This window comes from Cupressus sempervirens, chromosome 8 (genome assembly GCF_028749045.1).
Source record: "Cupressus sempervirens isolate cs-2001-9-10 chromosome 8, ASM2874904v1, whole genome shotgun sequence".
Lineage (NCBI taxonomy): Eukaryota > Viridiplantae > Streptophyta > Pinopsida > Cupressales > Cupressaceae > Cupressus > Cupressus sempervirens.
In genome coordinates this window covers 520960512-520979602 of record NC_143125.1, presented here as the reverse complement: position 1 = coordinate 520979602, position 19091 = coordinate 520960512, and the positions used below count along the sequence as shown (strand labels likewise).

General features: G+C 37.6%; 1 protein-coding gene across 3 annotated transcripts in view; it reads right to left on the bottom strand.

Moving 5' to 3' along the window:
• The window catches only part of LOC149543483 (uncharacterized), a 160292-nt gene that overhangs the window by 91953 nt on the left and 49248 nt on the right, over nt 1-19091 (bottom strand). For all 3 annotated transcript variants that reach the window (XM_089798284.1, XM_089798285.1, XM_089798286.1), the window contains exon 4: nt 9031-9222. In XM_089798284.1, the coding sequence (XP_089654410.1) occupies nt 9031-9222 (192 nt within the window). The remainder of the gene's footprint in view (nt 1-9030; nt 9223-19091) is intronic.

Here is a 19091-nt window from a genome sequence, read left to right as displayed (position 1 = left end):
GATTTTTCCTTTGGGTTTTAGCTGAAAAATGCATTTAGGTACCATATTTGTCTTTTCATTTGATTGCAAATTTGAGCATGTGAAATTTATCTCTGCTATTAGTATGCTGTAAGTGAATCTTGAATGTCACTTTTCTGACCTTTTCTTATGCTTCTACTGAGAGGTGGAGTTATTTGAGTCTGTACTTTGGCTGCCATAACATGTTGCTGGTAATTTTATCTTCCTTATCGTTTGTCCCTCTTTTGCCTTTATAAATCTATCTTGTAAATTCCATAAGATAATCTTAGATATTCATTCCAATGCTGATGTTCTTTAATCTCTGAACTTTTATATTGCTCTCATGCCCTTTTTGCTCATCGGCCCTCCATTTCTGATAGTGCAATGTTTCCAATATCAGAATAACTCTCTGCTTGTTCAGACACTTGGAGACTATGACTTTTGGATGTCGCCACTACATCTGTTGAAATTCTGAAATATTTGTCTTTTGAATTTGTAGCATGCACTCTTTCTATTGGCTGAAAATGTTTATCTTTTGCTGTATCTGAATCTTATCACCGTGGCTTTCATTCTTACTGTATGAGTGAAACAAAAGATTTCAAAACTTTTGACAAATCGTCCCTTTAATACTTTTGTACTTCATAATTGACGTCTCTGTTTGCTGGTGTATGTCTGTATCTTACTGATATGAATAGCCTGTAAGATGGTAAATGCGAGATTCGAGTGAGTCATCAGCATTGCTTAGATCCATTGGATCTAACCCACTTCTCCTTTGCGAATGCAGGAATTGGAAGCACAGAACGGGCAAGATTTGGAACAGCGAGAGGATGGACGCAGTTGGATGCCACATCACCAGTCATTACAGGCAATGACTGGTGCCCATGAACCTTTCTCCTTTTACTCTTCTATTCAGTTATTGATTTCAGTAGGGTATAGATATATGTCAGCACGTAGAGACTACTCTCACAATCAGATGTTTGGGAGAAATTTACTTTCAGCATTTAATTTCTGTCATGATTTACTCCATCATGCAAATATTGAACATTATTTCAAAATGAATAAAAATACTTTTCTTTGATGTATTTTCTGAAAATTACTTTGAAAGTAATAAGCATGTATTTTACTTCATTTGAACGTATGTGAAAAATGATCAACAATAAGTAAATAAAATATGGAGTTAAAACATAATTCTAAGTGCGAAGTAGTAAAAAGGAATTATAAAAATAAAGTATTAAAAGGGTAGGAAGTAAAATCAAAATGTAATGGTGAAATCAAACTTTAAAAGCAATAGGAGTATGGCCTACCGTACGGCCTGAGTTCGTACAAACTTAAGAAGCACACCACAAAAGGAATAAAGACCCCGTACGGCCAGAGAACATAGGAGGAAGAAACTTGAAACCGTACGGCCAATAGGAGGAAGATGAATTAAGACCATATGGCTACATGTAGACACATTATAAAGAAAGACCATACGGGATAAACAGTACACGAGTGTTGGGACCCATATAAAGACCATACGGATGAAGGTAGCTTAAAAGCTTATTGAAAGATAGTCGTACAATGTTCAAAAAGCCAGACAGAAAACACAGATTGAATGGCAAGACACGAAAAAAAGGACCATATGACATCCCCAAAAGGAAAAGAGATAGATTATAAGGCAAACTGATGACCATACGGCCTCAAGAAAGTCTTACAGGTTGGAAAAAACTAAGTGTCGTATGGCCTAACGAGAACAGAGAGGGAATTTGTTACATCTTCAAATCAATATTTGGGACCGTACGATAAGAGCAGAAAGGATTTGGTCATTGTACGGTGAAAGCAAATTAGCAATTCAGAAGTCTGAACACCATACGGGATTGAGAGATTGGAGACTATACGAAAATTGGTAGGGAGAAGGGAGAAGGAGGGTTGTATGGCGTACAGTGCCTACGATTGGCTGTACGATATGTGGTCGTACGATGTGTAAAAGCTATAAAACTTGAGAATCGTACGGATGTCGTACATTGAGACAGGAAAGAGAGGATAGAAAGTCGTAGGGTGCAAGGAGTTAAAATTGCTTTAAAAAGAACAAGGGAACCGTACAGAGCAGGGAGGAGTCAAAGTTGTTTGAGAATAAGGAAACCGTACAACACATTTAGAAAAGAATTGAAGGAAGGAAAAGGCCATACAACGTATAGTGGAGAAGAAAAACTAATCGTACGGCCACTATAGCAAGCAAACAGGAGACAACTGAAGTTCATACGGAATACAGGATTAAGATTAATCAATGTTTAAGCCAAGCCATACCATCACAGGAGGAGCCGATTTAGTGAAGGAATTGTAGTCGTACTTCACTAAGCTTGAGGGAAGCCATATAGTACGAACACTAAGGAAGAAAGAAAATTGTAGCAAGTTTGTACGAGAAGTAACTGCCCTAACGGTTTATTCACAAAACGACAAAGAAGTGACAACTATGCAGCCAGCTGGAAAGAGAACTTGGAAGAGGAAACTAGACGAAAACACTACCATGAACAGGAATGTGAAAACACTACCATCCGGAATTCGTGTAGCAAGAGGGACCAGTGCAAGGACCAATGCAGGTGCAAGTAAGAAGAAAGTAAAGCAACCAAAGCAGCCAGGATACATTCCTACAGTACAGAGTATTACATTCGAAGGGTTAAATGGTGTAGAATGCCGAAAGTGGTGGCAGGAAACTCCAAGCAACCACCAGGTGAAGGCTAGTATCCAAAAGGCACAGGTAGAATGGATAGTGCAAATGCTAGTATTTTGCATTAGAGACTACAAAGGGTTTTTGCACATAATGATTGAAACATATGACAGGTTCTCTCGGACCAGTACGTTTCAATATCTTGGTTGCAATTTAGTAGTATCATTCAAACCGGCTAATTTTACATGGGTATTTGGCATACCTGGTCATCCTCAAGGTGGAAGAAAAATAGAGAGTAAGCCAAAAAAGATGAGCCGTGAAGTGAAGTTGAAGTTGATACAACTTGTGTGCGGAGACCTGTTGCAGGCGAAATAGGAGGCTCTTTCAGACACATCCAAGGGCAGAGGGTTAAAGAAATCTAAAATTCAGGAGTAACTGGCGTTGTTTGATGGACATAGTGAAAAGCCGCCTCACAGGTTCGAGCTGCGCTTCAGATATCTCTTTCCCCCATGTAGCAATGATGAACAGAATTTTGCACGGCCGAGTATATGACTGGGCAACATTGTTGGCCGAACAGATGTCGAAATTTATGACATTGCAGCACAAAGCATTTTATATGCCACATTATGCTATCGGCCAGTTCCTAGAGGCAACGATGCAGATGATCCCAAATGATGCATTGGAAGCCAAACCGGGACCACTCGCGCCTGGCAAACCACCTATTATGCAATGGAGGCATTTGGATACACTCGGCAATAAAACCATTGGACAGAAACGACTGAGGCCAGACGATGGGAACATAGATAGTGGTCGAGAGGAGACATCTTCAGAGGAGAGTGGGACCGAGGGAGAAGAGGAAGAGGACGAGGAGGTAGAGGTGATCACTGCTACACCGTTGAGATTTTCGCGGCCTATACTTTCGGCTACGACACACTTGGTTCCTGTAGACATACATGGCATTCCAGGATTTGGTCAATTTAGGCAGCCGGTGGTAATGACACCAATTTCAACTACGACACAACCCACCATAGTGACACAAGCAGTTTTGGAGGCAGCAGCAGAGGCACATCCGTCACCAACAGAGATAGCAACTCCGGAGGTATCAGTGGAGCCTGCTCATGAGAATCTACCAGAGACAAGAGATGAGACTTTGGTACCTAATGCGGAAATGGACACAGAGACAGGGGTAATGGAGGTACCGGCAGGCGAGAAGTTGGGGACATTGGGTGTCCAATTGGATGTAGTGGGTTCTGATGTAGTGGTTATGGTAGATACGGCACTGCTAGCATCATTGGAGCGAGATAGAGAGAGCCAAACCCAAAAGTTGAGTGCTTACCTAAGTACACGGTTCCACCGAACCCCAGCACCTCGAGTGACATACCTGCCGACACCCACGCAGGAAGCAATTTCGGAGAACCCATTACAAGAGGTTGGGCAGACACACGTTGAGGGAGTACCACATAGTGTTGTTGAGCATATGGAAAAAGCAGTAGAGATGGCTATGGGTGTGCAACAGGAACATCCAGTAGCGCAGGAGACAAGGATGAGAGAGGCATTTCTTGCTAATGTAGCAGCTCTAGCATCTCGGGCTCGCTAGGTGTTAGCTTCGACGAAGACTCGAGCATTGGACTCAGTCGTTAAGGAGCTATCGAGGGTTATATATTTTATGAGATTGGGATGCTAGCTACCTTTACTGTCTGCTTTGAGGAGTGGGGATGGCCGGATGTGGGGACTGCAGAGATGCGGTAGGATTGGGCCACGATGAGAGATCTCGGTATGGAGAGCCGAGTAGAGGCTTTGATTCATGAGGTAGTGAAGATATACAGGGAGGCATATTACACTCTTCGAAGGAGTCAGGCGGATCAGGTAGCAGCTGAGAGAGCTCAGGATGAGTCAGCTGACAAGTTAGCTTTGGAGAGGGAAACCTGGGAATCCGAGAGGGCAGCCTTGTTGGACAGACAAAGTCAGCTACAGAGGCGGGCAGCAAAAAAGGAACAGTTTGCAGCAGAGAAGGAACAAGTGGCAGCAGGAAAAGAGAAAGAGTTGAGAGAAATCGCAAAGATGATGCAGTCAGCCCTAGAGCTTCAAATGGAAGCAGAAGCGGAACTGAAGATTAGGAAAGAGTAAGTCTACAAGCTACGGGCGGAGCTGAACGAGTTGAGGGCGCAGACGGCCACTACGCTAGGGACGCATCCCTCTGTTTAGTATTTTTTATGTATTTTTGTTTACCTTGAGTTTTGTTGTATTGTCGTCCGAAGACGACTTTTTTTTTTGGGGGGGATGATGTTGTCGGTAAAATGTAGTGTAGCCGATGGGTAGAATAGTATCCGAACGAGCGCATGACGCTTGAGTCATCCCTTCAAAAAGGTATATGTACACGTCCAAGATGGATTTTGGAATCATCATTGTAGTCATTGTATTCAGATTGTAATCATTGAGTGCATATATGAATAAACTATCTGTTTTGCGTTGAATCGTGCTACACTACATGTGTTAAGTTTCTTACCCTGTACGGCAAACAACTTTTAGTGATATATATTGAGTTTAAGTTATAAATTGCTTTTGGGCGCTTAGTGTGGATATTAATCATTATTTCTCATTGAATATAATCCTAAGTCTTAAAAGCAATGCTTTTAAGTGAAAGATGTGTTGAAGAAGCCTTTTAAGTGAAAAGTGTCTTCAAGAGGCTTTTAGCTTGGGAGTTATTTATTCAAAATTATTAAATGAAAGCTTCTAATTAAAAAGTGTATTGATGAAGGCTCTTTAGTGAAAAGTGTGTGAAAGAAGCTAGTTGCTTGTGGCGTCTTGACAAAGACATCTTTTATAAAAAGAAATGATTTGTGAGAAAGCAATTCATTCTACGAGCTTTGATATTTCTTGTGCTAGGGGTTTGGTGAATTCTAAACCTGAAAAAAATTGGTAATTCTTTCTAGCCTATGCACTTTGAATTGGTGAACCCTAATACCAATGAATTGTGCCTTATACTGCTGTGAATTGGGATTATATTGCTGAATCGAATTATACCTTTATCGCATTTTTTTTTTATGAGAAGTGGAGACTAAGGATTTTGGCATGAGTCTTGAGGAAGTCTACATTTTCCTCTGATCTGCTAGCACTTTGAATTGGCTCAAGTTGCCAAAGATGTGTAATTTTCTGCTATTCTATACACAAATTGATCATAGTCTGGGACGTATTGATCTGCAAATATAGTACTATACTGGTTGCAAACTGATTGGAAAAGTGATATCTTTGCTGAGGGTTTATATTACTGCATTCTAATTCTGCGTTTGGTGTTGGTCAGTGGCATCAACAAGTCCTGTGTCCACTATCACGGTGCTGCGATCTCACTGGTGCAGTAGTGTTTCATGCTTATACATCTGAAGTTATTCATGTATGGTGGCAGGGTCTATCTCAAGGCTGCAATTAGTATTCAGGGAGTAACGTTTGCAGCTGAAGAGTATACCAGTTGTTGAAGATAGTTTCCAGCACTCAAATTGATCTTCTATATCATCTAGGTTCTATAAGTAATTAGGTTTATTGCATATGTATGTGAGACTTTGCTGATATTTGATATTGATCAATTGCAAAATGAAGTTAGTGTGCAAGTTAGATTGCATGCCAAACGTTTGTAAACAACCCTTTGCTGTAGATGGATATTTGTATTTTCCTGGGATGAATGGGAAGTGTTTGACAATATGTCAACTCATTGTTAAAGCTGATTTCAGTCACTCATGTATGAGAAAGGTTGAAAACAAGATAGCATATTATCTCTAGAATGTTGCCAATCAATTTAGCATCATTAGAAGTATTCAAAACACCATGTGCAGCATACAAACTCAAAGCAATACAAACTGAAAGAGAACAGCAGGTAAAGACTTTGCAGGACAACTATTTGATGGAATAACAAGCATCTAGATTTGAGTTTCAAAAATTAGAAACAGCAGGGAATCTTACACCCACCTCTTGTTGCCCTTTGTTCTGCTTTTCCCTGGACTTTTTTTGGTCTTCCTGCTGTTGGATGGTTCCTTTTGTTGTCATTTGGCAGTCCCTTAGACCCTCTTAGCGGTCTCTTGTTGGATATTATTACATTTATCTTATCATGCTTCGCACTTTGTTGTATCCTTCAATCCTCATTATCTCTGTGACTGGTCATATTTCAGGTTAGGCTGTTATTGTTTGGGAATTCTTAAGCCTAAGTTCGCTTCAATAGGAATATGTAAGATGCAGCCTCTTTACGTGATTTCTAAGTCCTAAGTTTGAGTTGGAATGAATGGCATTTCATCTCCTAGCATTGTGCATCTTACGCAAATAACCGTAACTGCTCAAAGGGTCTATTTGTTGAGATTAATGTCTTGATTCATGCCAGCAAGCATCATTGGAAAAAATAAAAAGCGAACTAAGAGTACAAGATTTTTTGAGAAAATCAAGAAAAATTTGGAATAAATCGGGCTTTAAGAGAATGTGAAAAATTGTAGGAAAAGACGCAAAAACTACTCTTTTTAAAAATTAAGGGCATTTCCATGGTAGAGATATACAGAGCAAATAAAATGGACTTTAGTCCATGATTTTAAAAATAGGATTTTGTTGTTTATATTCATATCACTCGTTACAACTTTAAAAAGATATGCATATGCCATGACATTTACTAATAAAGAGTGAATAAATTAAGCCTCCTTTTCGTTACAGATTCTTCCTCTTCCTCTTATTTGCTTCTCCTTTTCCTGTTTTCTTTTACTCTCTTCCATTCAAGGCAGGGATTGCCATTTCTCTGGCAGATCAGACAAATAGAATAGAGTCATGTAAACAAACAGGTCACATAGGTGCTCAAAAGGACTATTTAGTATTAACAGAAAAAAAAAGGTGTTTTCAGTGCTTTTTTCAAGAGCACATCAGAGAAATATTTGATATATAGCTACTTAAATGCACCGGTAGTGATAATTTATGGACCAATGTACCTCCATGTCCATACTCTTAACTCAGACTCATGAGTTGGCTGAGATCATAAGTAAATAATTAATTATTTTCAAGTTCAAAATATATCTTGATTACTAAAAGGTGCCATATTAATTTGCTCTTTATCAACACGAATTCTCCGTAAGGACCTACAGAGAAGTAATCAAGATATCACTTCCCCTTTTAATACATTTTCTGTAATTTCAGTTTTCAACAACTTTGTAGACCGTTGGGTATCTACAGCATTATGTGAAATGCAATACTTATATCCAACTTGAAATGTTTACATGTCAACTATCATTAGTGAACTGTTCCAAAATCTTTATGCTTCCAAAGATTTATATCTTGTAAGCTTTACCAGTTCTTAAAATTACAACAGCTATAGATTTGACTCTGCATCATTCCAATTACCAAGTCAGATACAGGAATCTGAACTTTTGAGATTTGTGCACAGCTTCTTTTTAGTCTACCTATTTGACTGATGAGCTTCTCTTTCGAAATTAAAGAGGCATTCCAAGCAACTTAGCAAAGTGTCCTATAAAATACAAGGTGAGATGAAAATAGTCTAATTTTTTTAACATTCAAGAAGGGATAATCAAACCCCCAATTGTAAATAATGTTGAATAAAAACTGGAATCTTTATAATGCCAAGATTTTAGTTAACAAAATGGTAATCAGAACATGAATACAAATAAGAAACCAAGGTACAGATTTGACTTGGAAGACAATGAAACTTGGAGATATCCTCCTATGATATGAAACAAGAAGTCAAATATTACAGTCCAACAAACAATAAGAGAGATGGCTACATGATAATATATTCAAAAAATAATCCTCTAATCCTTATAAACTAACCACAAAAGATAGAAGTAGAGATGCACCAGGTTATTAGAAAGGAAAGATATGGATTATTTCCAGAAACCTTGAGTTTATACAATAAGAAGTTAATTGAAAATATGCACAGCTCAGCTGCACTGTATAAACATATCTTCTCTTAATGTTTTTAAGCAATTAAAAAAAGGTATTTATTAAACTTGGACTGTAAATAGAATACATGCAAATTTTGGGGCAAATGAAGTATGTAAAGAAAGAAGAAAGAGCTTATATGAATCCAATGAATGCACAAAGTAGATCAATCGGCAGTGCAATGCATAGGCCATTAAGATCCTGTAGCTCAAAGAATCCGCCCACTTCCCAAATAGATAATGACCCCAACATTACCAGTAATCTTGACCTACTAAAACTGCCCATCAATATTGACAAAATAATAAAGAAAAATGTAAGTTCCCGTAGCAGTCTTTGATGGAAATAGCTGTCACCAGAATCCCAATAAGAGAAAATTTACTTCCACTGTGATCTTTTGACTCCTAAGGTCAATGGCAAGGCTACTTGTGTCATATTATAGTCAAAGGAGATAGAAAATGTAAATATACCTGCCCCAATCACCCAGAATCGGACCTGCACCAGCTGCTCTAGCTTCCCTGCCATCTTCAGTAAAGCCATATGCTATTGATCCAGTACCCGCAATGAGAACACAACCATGAAGCTTCCCTGATGTTCCACTTGCCAAAGCTGCGACAGCATCATTGTGGACATATAATTGCACTTCACCTGGAAAAATCTCTCTGTAGTAAATATGAAAGTCAGAGTTGAATAGAAACATTTAAAAAAATAGAGATTTAAATTTTCCATCATCATGAAGTAGATTTCAAATCCCAATTGTGCTGAGAACTTCAGTGGCCTCAACAATTGTTTAAACTTAATGAAAAAATAATCAATTGAAAACCAATTTCCAAGAGGAGGATGTTTAGTCTGCTTGCCAATAATGATGTTCAATATGGTGTGTTGATGAAACCCATTAACAGTACAATTGCCACACTCAAAACATTTATTCTATGCATTAGACATGACACACATGGTGGTTAAAGGTTCTAAAATACTCGTCCCTTTCAGATGCTTTTGGAAGAAAATTATACAACTCTTGCTATTAGCCAAACATACTGTTTACAAGCTTTACTATCTTTGTAAAATTCCTGATTCTCATTCTTATTCCAATAGTTGAAAAACTAGCCAAAGAATCTTTTGACTCACAAATACTACTGAATCAAAAATGCCAGTTTGAAAGTAAGGAGGCTAAAGATTGGAATGAATTGGAACCCATAATTAAGGAGGCTCAACCACCATAATTATTAGCTCATTTGGAATGAGTCATAATATATGTTCTTGGTATACACAAGAGTCTCCCATTATGTTGATGTATATAGCTTGCACATTTCTAGTGCTGTAGTATTCATTGCAAAATGACTTGTTTAAATTTATGAGTCATCATGAGCAGCAGGAGGATTTCCTATGGAATTATTCTGATTCCATGGGTTGTGGCATATGGAAGAGTCAAGCTACTCCTGGAGAGTTTCTACTATTTGTTTGTGTGCTATTGTCTGTAAGTATGGTGAGTGGAGAAACATCTAGGGATCTGTTGTGGCATAGTCCAATCAGAGAGCATTGTCTACAAAATATTTTCAACCGTAATGTGGGAGAAATTTAGGTTTAGTTAAGGCGAGATTTTCAACTGTGGTGTTGGTGGATAACTGATAACAGTTGGTCACATTAAGGGCAGTGAAATTGGCTGATTTAAAATGGAAGCTGAAGATGGCTGTAGTAAGGGATGAGGAAATAAAATGGGTGAGCGGCCAGCAGCATTCTGCTTTGGGTAAACTGTATAAGAACTCTTTAAGGGAAGCCATGAAAGATATTATAAGGAAGCTTCAAGCTAAACAATGTGTATGAATTGTGTGATCAAATGAGACAACCTCAAGGTTCCTTCTTGTGGACTCTCACTCTGTTTTAATGATGTGATATGTTGGTAATCACAAAGGAACTTACCCTATTTATCCAATGGGTATCAACTTGACTTTAAATAAATGTAGGAGTTGAAAGCTCCTTACATAGATTTACAAAGATGATGTTTCTAAAAGAAACAATCGTGAACTAAAGATGGAAATAGAAAGACTAACTAAGATGACCATTAAAGAAACATTATAATATTCTAATACAAACTAACTTTGCATTGTTACAATCAGCAAGTACCAAAAGGTATGGACACTAGCTCCACCATTAATCACCATTCAACAATATATTTTTCATTCATCAACTTCTACTTCTATTTAACATGAAATGGAATTTAATCAACAAGTACCAAAAGGTTTACATGAAATGAAATTTAATCAACAAGTACCAAAAGGTATGGACACTAGCTCCACCATTGATCACCATTCAACGATATCTTTCATTCATCTACTTCTACTTGTACTTAACATGAAATGAAATTTAATCAAAGTGAGGAATTGAAGAAACCATGCTATACTCCAAAGAAACACAAGTAATCCACCATGAAGACCTAAAACAAATCGTCAATTACTTTGATAGCATTATGGCAACAATTTCATCAAGACTCCTCTCCTACTCTAATTTTACTACTAGCTTATCTCATCTCTACTCTTAATGTCTAACCCTTTACAAATGAGAGGCCTTGGCCTTTTATAGTTGTTCAATTACAATGAGCAGCCAAGATCAATCCAAGATCAAGGGCCAAGACTGATCCATTACAAACCCCAATTAGGGTTGTCACCCTATCATCCAACTACATGAAGGCACCACCTTGTGGACCAATAAGAAAATTACAATGCCTTTTGAGAACCAATGAAAAAATTGTACACTTGGCATGATATGATTGAATGTGCTTGAACATGTGTAGCTGGAATTTTCTGATTGGTTGAAGACAAGTACGCATCACCTCAACATCCTTATCCTATAGACTTAATCAATTTCCCAAGGATGAGAAAGTATCTCTTGATACTCAACATTATCAAACCTTCAATTGTGATGGCGTATCCCAAATTGCTTCATCTTCTCAAATTTTCCCAATCTTGATTCTTTGATATTTTCTCATTGCCATGATCTTAAACTTGAGTGCACTTGCAAACTTGAATCTTGAACTTCTTGAAGTGATGAAGTCTTCGAGCACTTGGATCCTTCAAAATGAGCTTGGATTTCTAGAGGATATACAAGTTGATAATTTCTTCCACTTTTGGACTCCGATTTTCTTTGAATCTCTCTTGATCTTGAATTTGAATTTGTATTTTGATAATCTGATTTTGAACTTCCTTTTCATTTGAAGTCTTCGAGTCTGATCTCCTTTCTTTAGGTCTTGAATTTGACCTTGCCATCACCTCCATGCTCTCCAACCTTCTCCCTTTCAAAGTTTACCTTGCAAAATCAAGAGAGAAATATAAACAAAATGAAAGAAAATCTGAGAGCTTGCATGAAATGAAAATGCAATTAAGATTTCACTTTTTCTCATTATCAAAGCAATTTGATTGAGAATTTAACTTTCCTAAGGTCTGATTTCTTGTTACAACCCAGATTTCTCCTTTTAGCACACTTCAAATCCTGATCTTTCCTCATTTCTTAGCCCAGATTGCTTTCGTCCAACACTTTACTCTTCTGATTTTGAATAAAATCAATGGTGCTCTCACCTCCTAAAATCCACACAAAGTCTTTCTCTACAAAGTCTTTCTCTAAGTCTTGAAATCGCCGTCAAAGACAAAATCGCTGACAAGAAGTAAGAGAGATAGATCTGCTCTTATTTTGTCAAAAATATATTATTCTTATCCTTATCTCCCTTATATAGGCGATCCACAAAATGAGAAAGGCATGATATTAGCATGGGCCAGCTTGTTCCTAACCAGACCAATAAAATTTATTTAATTTTCGGCACTTATATTCCTTCCAAGGTTGAATTGTTGAATTCATTTTTGCTCCATTTGAAACACCTGAATCATCCTCATCAATTGAACTCAATTTGGGTGGATTGATCCTCCCCCTATTTGGATCAATTTTATCATTGCTCAAAATTGATATTTCTAACTTTTAAAGTCTGAGATCAGAATTTTAAATTTTGGGCGCTTGCTAATGAAATTCTCCAAGGTGAAGATTTAGATTCTAGAGGATAAGTCTGAGGAATTCCTAGGCTGAGAGAAATTTCTATGCTGAGAGGAACTCCACCAACACACTACTTGGCTCCACATTGTCCTTTTTGTACTTAATTCTCCAGTGGCAACAGGAAAAAGGAGAGAAAAGCACCTTCTTGTCCTCTCAAACTATCCAAGTTTAGTCTTTGTGTATCCCTTTGCAGCCTTAGTGGAGAATTTGTGATGTGACAAATAAAATTCCTCTACTTTGAAAACTTCTGCAACCTCCAATGCCTTTGGTAAATCAACAAGTTCTTGCAGATTCCACAATTTTAGAGGGCTAGAAGGGACTTTGATGTTGTTTTGCATCCATTTTGTTCTTTAAACTCATGATGGAATTCCAGCATGATCTGATCCTTCATTGTTTTTTGCCAATGAGTCTATCAAAAATTACTACAAGGGGGATAGACTCAAATTTGATCCCATTTGGGAAATTATTGATAGGAGATGGAACAATCAAATCCACCAACCCATTCATGCAATAGGATACTGACTTAACCCCTGTTTCAAGTTCAATGATTCTTACTCAGATCCTAATGTAGAGGTCATGAAGGGCCTCTTTGTACACATTCAGAAGATGATACATAATGTTGCAAAGAGAGACCCCGTTGTGGCCAAACAACAAAACTATGTGAAAGCAAGGAATAGATTATTCTCATCAAAGTTGGCAAAGAGAGAAAGACACACTCAAACCCTAGGTAAAACAAATTTCATTTGGATTTTAAGGTCTAAAGTAATTGATAGATTATGTTTTTGTTTTTCTCTTTTCTTTGTAACTTCTCAATGTCTTATTTTGTAGTAGTTTGGTGGAAAAGTTGGGGTGGAATGATCCCCCATCTCAAAACAAATGCCCTCAGAAATTTATGCCACCCTTGTAGCTCATCCCATTGTGCACGCAATTGGAGCTTATTTGAGGCCATCCACACAAAGAATAGGAACAAGTTATCCTAAGAAAAACACCTCAATGACCTTTAATTTGTGCAATATAATTTCTAGTTGCTCATAAGAAAGGCCCGAGAGGAAGAACTTGATCCAATTGATTTGGACAATTTAGATCCTTACCTTGATTGGACATCATAGGAGCAACCTCCATTGTTTACAAAGGATGACATCACTATTTGGAGAGGCAAGTTATGGAGGGGGAGGGGGATGGATTTGGTTTCACATTAAATGACATTAAGGAATATAAGGATGAATCTGATGAGGAGTCATTGCCAATGCCAAGAGGAGCTATATCCAAGATGGAGAGCGAGCCACGCATCATCATCAAACATTCTGAGTGAGGAAGCTCAACCATGGCCAGCACAGGCTTCTAGAACTAGACCCTCTAGTTCTACCTCTCCCTTATTTGTTAGTAGCAATGTTCCATAACTCATGGCATGTCATGCGAGTTCAGGCGGGTCATGATTTGTGCCATGACTTGTAGCCATGACTCACCAAGCCCGACAGTGATGACCCGGGCATATTGCAAAAAGAGGTTTCTTTATCTTAAAAATACAATAGTCTATAGTATTATACTCATTTTGATATGTCAAAGGAAGAAGTTGCAAAGCTTGTCTATAAGCCCCCAAATTCAACAGTCTATGATTAATGCAGTAAATTTGCATCAATCACTAAGCTATGGCTAGTGCAAGATGCAAGGCATAGCCCAGACAACAATGCATTACAAGTGTAATCAACTACAATACAATAAAGATTGTCTTAGTGTTATTTTGTATACTAATTTCCATAGTTCAAAAAAAGGCGAAATATCGCCAAAATCGCAAGCTGCTGTGCTAGGCGATTTATTTGCACATAATATTGGCAACGAATTTTTAATAAATACATCACGATTTTATTTGAAGAAACTGCCAAATCGTGGGCTTAAATAAAACAAAAATCATTGGGTAAAAAGTCAAAAATTTGACCTAACATATTATTAAAAATGGTAAAGTTTTTGCCTACAGGTAGGGTTTTATTTGGTGAAAGACGTTGTGAGGGCAAACAGCAGAAACCATTAGTCCGCAAGCAACTCCATTCTGCAACTGTGCGATCGTAATCCCCCAAAGCAACTTAAAAAATCACAGCAAGTGTTCATGTTAAGAGGTATGAATATGACCACACATGAGTAAAACAGTGCAGTTTTATAACAATTGCACATACTTTTAAAAGTTGCACATACGATGTTGGAGTATAAAGGATCCCAGCAAGCATTCAAGCATATTGAATCACAACAATTGTAGTTATAATGTGTTGTAGGAGTATAAAAAATAAAATTATTAATTATTATTATTTACAAATGTTAAATAATTATGCCACTTCTTATTATTTAGAAATATAAGCATTTAATATATATATTGTTAAGTTTTAACATATTTTAACATAAAAATTATATATTTTAACATATTATAAGAAATTTGATATTTTCAAATATTCAATAAAAGTGACAATTTATTGCCAATTTTTTTGCTGAGTTTTTGGCGAATCCGAGTTTTTCAAAAAAATTGGGTCGGTCGAGTTATTGCCGAGAACAACTTTTTTCAACTCTGCTAATTTTAATAATATTTTCACATGGTTTTCTACTCCTAAGCAGGGATCTTGTAATTGTTGAAGACAAATGAACAAGCAAGGAAAATATACATGTGGCATGTAATAGTTAGTAACTATTACATGGCATTTTTTTTTTTTTCCTTTCCTGTACTTATGTGATGATGTATGTCTATATATGAGATCAAATTAGCTTCTATTTGATGACATTATAGTGACTTGAAGCTTTATTCGATAATGGATTCATTAAAAAAGTTTTAAATTGTTAAAAATCTCTAGATTTCAAGGGTTTTTTTCATTTTTCCAAGTCTTACCCGAGTCACAAGTCGAGTCAACCTTGCCAGTCATAGCCGAGTATGAGTCATGGAGCTATTGTTAGTAGAGCTAGGAAGAGGAAGATGTAATTGGAATGATGTATTTACTTTTAGTTTTATAGAAACTATTAACTATTTTGCTTCCATCCATCAGCATTTCTCATGAGAATGCAATTTTCTACCCACTTTGCATTTAACTATATCTAAACTTAGCTTGTTTATTCTATGTTCTCATTTAATGACTCATTGGATGCATCTTTTGATTGAATTTTGTAAAACAAAATGCATATCTAATAAAATTTAAGCAGTTTTTTCAGCTCCTAAGCTTTTTGCTGAGATTTTTCCAAAACCTGATCAAGATTTTCTCAAATTCTTTTACCAAGCCTAGGTAAGTTTCTGACTTTCAGGAGTTTTCCAACTATGTTCTATGTATGTGTTGGTGTTTTGAAACAACACGGTTTCAAATTACCCCGATGAGAACAAGATACATCTAGGGGCAGCTACTTCCCATTTTCAACATACCCTTTCAGACACCGGGCCAACTATAAGGCTAGACCCTTCTTCTACTTCAAACTCTGCAAAACCTAGGCGGGTGGACGTATTAGATTATTCATATGGTACCAATTGTCAAAGCATAGGTTGAGTCTAAATAAAGCAAATAAGAACCCTAAATCTTCTAACACTTGTGCAAAGATCTCAGACATGGAATAGCTAGTAACATGGCCAAAGAAATTGCTAAGCTAAGTGAGGGCGTCAAATTTCAGTTCTTCAACATTTAAAGGGAAAAACATTTGATTAATGATATTGATTTCAGCAAAACATGACATGAACAACATAACATTTTGATCTTGTAGCTAATCAGTACCTTATCTATTGGGCAATCACACAAAACCCTAACACGCATCCCTGAAAGTCATCGGCATATCCCATACATCAGGACTTCTTGATCTATCTATTCACCTTGTGAATCAGACATCTGCATCTTTCTGAACCTCATACTCGACCTATCCCTTCATGAGATCTGCAATCCTATGATGATGAATCAAGCATTTACATAACTCCTTGAGTCATAAGAAAAATAAATCAACATATACAACCAATAGATTGCAATTGAGTTTCATACACTTCGTTTACAAAACACAAAAGATCACAAACATCATGAATAAGAGACAAGATATCAAAATGAATATTAACTTGCTGCTGCATTTTCATTCATTTCTTTGAAACAAATACAATAAGATGCATGAAAGTGAAATGTAAAACTACCTACCAGATCAAAACTATCTATATGCTTATTTCTTGTTGTTCATTACAAGAGAAATTACTGAAAAATGTGGTGGAATCACAATTCTGGATCCAACAATGTGGTTTCACAAACAAAACTAGAACCAACAATGTGGTATCACCCTGAAAACTGTCAATCCTTACAATGGATGAGAAAGAGAACGATATAGAAGAAGAATGGAATCCCGGATCTGATCTCAAAATGACATGTGTCCACTTGAATCTCCATTCTTTGCTATAGTAGAACATCTCTCATCTTTCTACCAATGAGATACGATTTGGTTTTCATCGTTGTTTTGTAACAAACCCGAAATATCTCTTCCTCAATGATGAAAACCCTTCTATTACTAAAATATCTGAAAAGCATCATGAAAATGTTGGTAATGCTTTGATTCATTTGACTAGGAGGTGACAAAACTCACCCATAACTACATTTTAACATTCACTCAGTTCATTATTTCACTGAAAATCACATCTGAACTACCTCAATTGAATGAAATTGAAAACCGGGCACCGTGGACAAATCCTCGAATATCTTAAAACAATGGCCTCGTATGCGAAAACAAACTCCAGAAACAGAAAGTTTATCTTCTCCCAATTCCGACGATATATAATACTCCTATATGGACTTACCAAAAACTCCTAGGATCTTAATTTGAAAATCATGCTCCTACTAAGGCTCTAAAACTGCATTTGGTTGCAAATATTTTGACTTTTCCTAAAGTTTAAACTATAGGATTAATTCAAACCTTATTTAGAACTGCTATGTATGTACTTTTGAGAGAAAATATTTTTTAAAAAAATATATGCCTCCTTGAATTTTCCCTCCTTTTTCTTCATCCGGGTCAAACCTAGTTGACTGGCCCTGCCACGTGTCATGCCCTGATTGGCTGGTTCTTGCACAGTCACCTGACAACTGCCACATGGCCACCACATGTCTGCCATGTCACTAGTCGCCATGTCGCATTATGAGTCAGCATTGTGCCATGTCGTGACATAGCGACCACGTGACACGTGTCACTTTTCGCCACGTCAGTGCCAAGTCATCACACCACATCAGCCTGCCACGTCACTATCCTTGTCATCGCCACGTCACCTCCACATCAATTGGTCACCATGTCGCATTGCTATCGTTCGAGCATCTTTCCTTTGGCGACATAGCAACCATTGTCCGATGTGCCACGTGTTGAAATCTGGAGCATCCATCTTGGGCCCGCCACATCACTACTTTCTTGAAATTTGTGCCAGGTGTCATGATTTGATTCACTCGTTCGATGCCACATGTCACAATTTAGTTGGTCGGTCGGAGTCCAGTTAACATGACGTCAGCAGGCATGTTGTTTGAAATTTCCTCCTGGCTAGCCACAAGCCCCACACGTAAAGGCTTTGGCTTAAAAGCCTTTGTCTTTAAAGACACTTAGTCTACGAGTCATGGGATATTAAAATAACTCTATATAGTCAACCACGAGGTGCATGTGGGATATATCCCATCTTTCTATATTCAAAACACTGAGCTATCCCCATCTGTAATGTTGTTTGTGTCTGAAAATGGAGTGGGCGGGAAGTTCTTTCTTATTTCGATTTTCTTTGGCACCTCGCATAGCAACTACATGGCAAGTCGGCATGGACGGCGCTCCATTAGATAAGTCTGAGTAGTTTAAGAAATCATTCTATCTTCATTCTTCTCATGTTTGTCGTCTTCCTTCACTTGCCCTTTAGCAATTAATATGAGTGCTTTTTATTTTACGTGAATGCCTTGTTCCTTGTCGTCCATGCCCAATGCAGACTTTGCTCTAACAGTCGTCTCCTTCACTGCATGGAGCTTCACTCTTCTTCTCTTGGTCAATTCCGCATGGAATCCAAATTGCATTCATCCTTTGTCTTTGCTGACAACTCCTCTCATGCTCCCAATGAATACCAATACCTCTGTTGTTCGATGTATCTCCTTCCTGAATCACGCTTTACTTTGGACTGCAAGCAGCTACAATTCTCACTGGCATTGATTGTGGCTTTGCCATTGTGAAACGGCTCTATTACATAGCTATGGCTTTGCAGGAGCCACTTGGAGGCTCTGCTCCCTCCTTTACCACTGTGGATTCCTCCTTGAATCAAAGTTTTACACATCATTTCAAGTGTGATATGCAATTTCTCCACCAAAACACACATCTGCAATTCATGGCGCTCGCTGCCTACTAGGTAAGGAAACATAACTCCAACCCGCAATGCCGGGAAATCTACATAGATTGGCAGTTGTATCCTTTCCTCCAAACACATTGGACTCCTCCTTACGTCATTCTTGACATTGATTGTTTACTTATATCTCCTCTCCCTCTGTTTTAG